Below are 4,883 nucleotides of genomic sequence, written 5' to 3'. Positions count from 1 at the left end.
GTAGATTGCCCAGCCTTCCTTCCGAGGAGTGGCTGGTGGGTTTGAACCACCAGCCTTCTGGTTAGTAGTCAGTTACCTTAGGGACTATGCTACCAGAACTCCTACGTCAGGTATAGCTTAGGTAATTGAGATTTGGGGTAGGGTGGGCAGAGAGGTGGCTGATGGGCACCTGTGCCCAGGGTGTGCTCATCTCGATGAAACTCTCATTGATCAGCTTCAGCAGTTTCAGGAATTGCTTGTCCTCATAGTCGAAGCGGCTTCCAAAAACGACAGAACTGATGACGTTGGAGACAGTGCGGCTCAGGAAGAAGGTGGGCTCGAAGGGGGCACCTGGTGACGAGAACAGTCTAAGTTGTAGGAGATTATTGGGAGCATGGTGTGTGGAATCTCTCAACCCTGCATGGAGTCCTGGGTTTAGGACTTAATAGCATGTGTCACTTCACTTCATTTTTGTGTTTGGGGTTTAGATTTCCCAGTTGCAAACTGGTTGAATAACCACTTCATCAATTCATGAGGATTTAATACAATGATACATGAAAAATGGTTGGCATGTTGCCTAGGATGCATTAAGGGCTAACAAATGCTAGAGGGAGTGTGTTGTTATTTTTATTCGTACATATTCACAGATTTAGGAAAGTAATAGTAGCAGATATATACAAAAAAGAATGGCCAGATTTTCTGGGTCTAGTTCTACCATATTTCAGATATTGACAATATCTTTCCATAGGCCTCAGTGGTCCCATCTGTGAAATAGGATGCTGATGTCATGTCAGTGGATTTTGGGACATTTTCCATAGAGAAATTTACATATTCACATATATACAATTTTGAAAATGATTTCTGTGCATATTGGGCCATTCAGGTCTTCACATAGGTCTTGTTAAGCATCCATGGAGTCCAGGTGATGACTCTCTGATTTTTTTCTCTCTCTCTTATTTACTTATTTTTTTATTTCTCAGCTTCTGTGTCTTTTCTATCTAGACCCCAGTGGTTACTGACCTTATTTTTAGATGGAAATTGGACTGCTTTGAAAATAGAATGAAATTTAATTATGTGTCCAGAAAAAGACACAAGCTCACGGATCCCCAAAGTGTGCATACAATTTAGGGGCTCATGACTTCCTAAAATACATTTAGATTGAGAACCTCTGGATAAGAGGATTATTAAAGGTCTTTCATATTAAGTTTTAACATTGAACCTGGATGGAAAAAAATCTGTGAATCCTAAATCAATCTTTTTTTTTTTTTTTTGTCCACTCCCATTATAGAGCTTCCTCTCACCAGGGTCTATCTTTTCTAAACTGAGTTCTCTGTAACCACCCAGTCCCCTTGTAGCACTCCCCTGTGTAGCCCCCATACCGTTGGTCTTCCTTAATTCCTCCAGTAGGTAGCCAGCCTCCTCCTGGATCCGCTCCTCAATGCTTCGCTTTCCCATCCCAAAGTCCCGGAGGATGGTCAGGGAGAAGCGGCGGAGGATCCTCCATCGGTCTCCATTGGCCAGAGCTACACCTGCCGGGATCTGAGTGTCAGGCTGTTGCCTCCCCTCCCCTTCTTGTCTCCAACTCTACTGGACCATGAAGGAGACATATTATCAAAGCTCTAGATTCTGCTCTCCAGAACCCCCTTCCTAATGTTCTAGTCTGGACAGGGAGTCTAAGATTGCTTCCCCAGAGGACCTTCAAATATAGCCCAAGGTTGAAGTAAGGTCAAAGGGAATCAGTATAAAAAGAAAAAGAGGGTACCAAGGAGAGCTGCTTGTAGGATAAGAACCAAAACCAAACCCACTGCTGTTGAGTCGATTCTGACTCATAGCAACTCCCGTTGGGTTTCCAAGGCAGTAAATCTTTACGGAAGTAGATTGCCCAGGGAGTGATGCACAGAGTGTTATATGGAGCACCCGAAATGGACAGGTACCTACTATTTTCCATACATCTCTTGTACTCTCTAGACATGCACCAGTATCTACACACAAGCTCAGACCTAGACACCAATACACCTACACAAAAGGAGTTATCATTCAGAAAGAAATATTTAGAAATCCCACCTAATTCTTCCCTATCCTTCTTCTGCCACATTCCTTCCCCTCTCCATGGCTTCTTCCTCTCACCCCCATCCAAATTTCTCCCCTCCTCCATCCAACACCTTCTTCCCCCACTAAAAAAGTAAAAAGAGACATTTAGAAATTTCCAGATGTGCAGGAATGTTTGAATGGATGTTTGGAAAGTTAATGAAAGGGTAGGTAGACTGGTGGATAAAAGGAAGAGTTTATGACTGTATGGATGGGTGGATGGATGGAGGAGCCAAGGAAGGTGAAGGATTAATGGATGAATGGTTTGAGAATTGAGTGGATAAACAGTTGGAAAGATTAATGATGAATGAATGAATGGATAGAAGGGTGGGTGGATGGAAAGACAAGTGGAAGGTAATGGTTAGAGGTCTAGTTGTTTGTATAGGAAGAATAATGAATGGATGGATCTTTGGGTGAATGTATGGATCGATGCAAAAGTGTGTAGGTGGAAGTAAAAGTATAGGCAGAGATGGATGGATGGAAGGATGGATGGAATGGATTAATTATTCTACTTGAAAATGGAAGGATATGAGCAGATAAAGATGGATGTATGGATAACCCATAAGTGAATTTACCTAAATAGGGGATGCAGGAGTCTATGTGTTGTGTATGTGTTTTAGAAAGCTATGAAGGAAGATGGGCTATGAGGGCTATGACTGGGTACAAAAAAAGTGTAGCTGCTCCATTAAAAGTTCGAACAGAGATAACACAGCCAGCACGTAGGAGTCAAAAAACTGAGTTCAAATCTTGGTTTTACTCCTTACTCACTATGTGACATTACCTGGAATTTCTCACCTTCCGTTTCCTTATTTGAAAAGTTAGTACCATATTAATTAATAGTTATCTCAAGGAGTCAGTGCTATAATGCATGTGGAGTTCTTATCAATGAACCTCATGCATAGGAAGTATGTTGTAAACATGTCTGTTGTTATGGTTGCTGTTACCTACCATGACCTTGGAAGTTTCGATCTATGGAAGCCAGTTCTCCACGACCGCTGAAATCATCTGCTTGGTCTACCAAGGCCTCCTTCACTGCTTCATGTCCACACAAAACAACTACTGGCCTGGGGCCCATGTACACAGTGAACACAGGGCCATATTTCTCCTTGAGCTGGGGGATGAAGGAGGACAAAAGAGGTTGGTGTACCAAGTATATATCAGTCAAGGATTATAGGGGTGGTGATTTCAGGCAACACCGATGAGAAAAGAAAGAATAGAAGGTAGGCCTTGAGTTTTGGTACAGAAAAAGGCATAGAAGCTTGGGCTCCTGTGATCCTGGACAAGTCCCATTACCTCAAGCCCTAATTTCCTCATTTGTAAATGAGATTTTGTGAGATGAACCCTGATAGGACGTAAACAGACTCACCTTCATGAAAGACTGATAGGTGGCATCAGTGCGGACTTGCAGCAGGTTTCCCAGGAAGGGCAGCGGTGTGGGGCCTGGGGGCAGCTTCCCTCCCTTGCTGACTCGTTTCCAGGCAATGAGGATGATGAGGCACGACAAGGAGAGTGCCAGAAAGATAGTGAAAGCCCCTCCTAGTTCCATGGTGCCAGGCCAAGAACCTGTGTCCAGGGCCCCAGATCCTACCTAAATAGGTTTTGGGAGATCAGCTTATGCAGAAGTCTGAATACTTGGGATTTTAGCTTTCTGGGTATTTGATACCATCAGGTAAGAGTTTGCTTTGTTGCAGAGTAGTTATATAATCTATAATCTCCAACCTGAATAAATGTAGATTGAATTCTCCCAAGAAAATCCACTGAGACCATCCCCTCTCTTTATATTTCCAGCCCCCAGCTTCTCTTCCCCAGATCAACCCCTAGGCTCAGCATCACTTGGTGGGGTGCAGGAGGCAGGTAAACATCATTATTAGGCTCATAAGTTTAGGAGTCAGACAATCTGCATTCAGATTTCAGCTCCATCTTTTTTTCAGGGGGCAAATCATTTAACCTTTCTGGACCTTAGTTTCCCTACGTATCAAAATAGGCCATGCCATTTTAAAAAGTCTTATTAGAAAACAGGAATTACCCGTACACAATACGTATGCCCCTGCATCTCCTAGTTAGGTAGACTCATTTGTAGGGTTATCCATACATCCATCTCTAGCTACCCACACCCTTCAATTCCAAGTAGCCTCACATCATTCATTCATTCCATCCATTCATCCATCCATTCACCCACCTATCCTTACTTTCTCTTTGCCAGACCCTAATTAGGATTTTTTTGTTCATTTTTGTTGTTGTTGTTCATTTGTTTTTTAAATAAAGGAAATGAGACAAAGATTTAGAATATCCAGAGAAATAAATCAATCAAAATCAATAAGTTGTTTCGCCTACCACACAAGATAATATTAAAGGTGTAAGAATACCATGGTCTGCTGAAAGGACTAACAAATCTGTCCTGGAGGAAGTGTAGCTGGAATGCTCCTTGGAAGTGAAAATGGCCAGACTTCATCTCACCTACGTTGGTCATGTTGTCAGAAGCAACCAGTCCCTGGAGAAGGATGTCATGCTTGGTAAAGTGGAAGGTCAACAAAGAAGGGGAAGGCCCTCAACAAGACGGATTGACACAGTGGCTGCAAGGATAGGCTCAGGTACAGCCAGATTGTGAGGATGGTGCAGGACCGGGCGGTGTTTCGTCTGCTGTGCATAAGTCGCTACGACTCAATGACACCTAACAACAATAACAAAGGTTTTGATTATATTATATGATAATAATAAAGATTACCTGTGTTTCTTTATCAGACCCTTCCTAGTGAGTGTGTGTGTATGTTTTCAAAGTCTAAGATGTACAGCCCACCCCCCACCCCCAATCTCTG

The 4,883-nt window shown here is 42.9% G+C and overlaps 1 protein-coding gene across 1 annotated transcript in view; it reads right to left on the bottom strand.

Moving 5' to 3' along the window:
* The window catches only part of LOC103198937 (cytochrome P450 2G1), a 10,109-nt gene extending 6,496 nt beyond the window's left edge, over positions 1-3,613 (bottom strand). The window contains exons 1-4 of the mRNA XM_042781264.1: positions 3,434-3,613; positions 3,016-3,178; positions 1,359-1,508; positions 112-330 (exon numbers count right to left, since the gene is read on the bottom strand). Of these exons, the coding sequence (XP_042637198.1) occupies positions 112-330; positions 1,359-1,508; positions 3,016-3,178; positions 3,434-3,613 (712 nt within the window). The remainder of the gene's footprint in view (positions 1-111; positions 331-1,358; positions 1,509-3,015; positions 3,179-3,433) is intronic.
* Positions 3,614-4,883: the final 1,270 nt, after the last annotated feature.

Source organism: Orycteropus afer, unplaced genomic scaffold, assembly GCF_000298275.1.
Source record: "Orycteropus afer afer isolate SDZICR_OR568_19922 unplaced genomic scaffold, OryAfe1.0 scaffold00099, whole genome shotgun sequence".
Taxonomy (NCBI): Eukaryota; Metazoa; Chordata; class Mammalia; order Tubulidentata; family Orycteropodidae; genus Orycteropus; species Orycteropus afer.
This window is presented reverse-complemented; position numbering and strand designations above follow the sequence as displayed.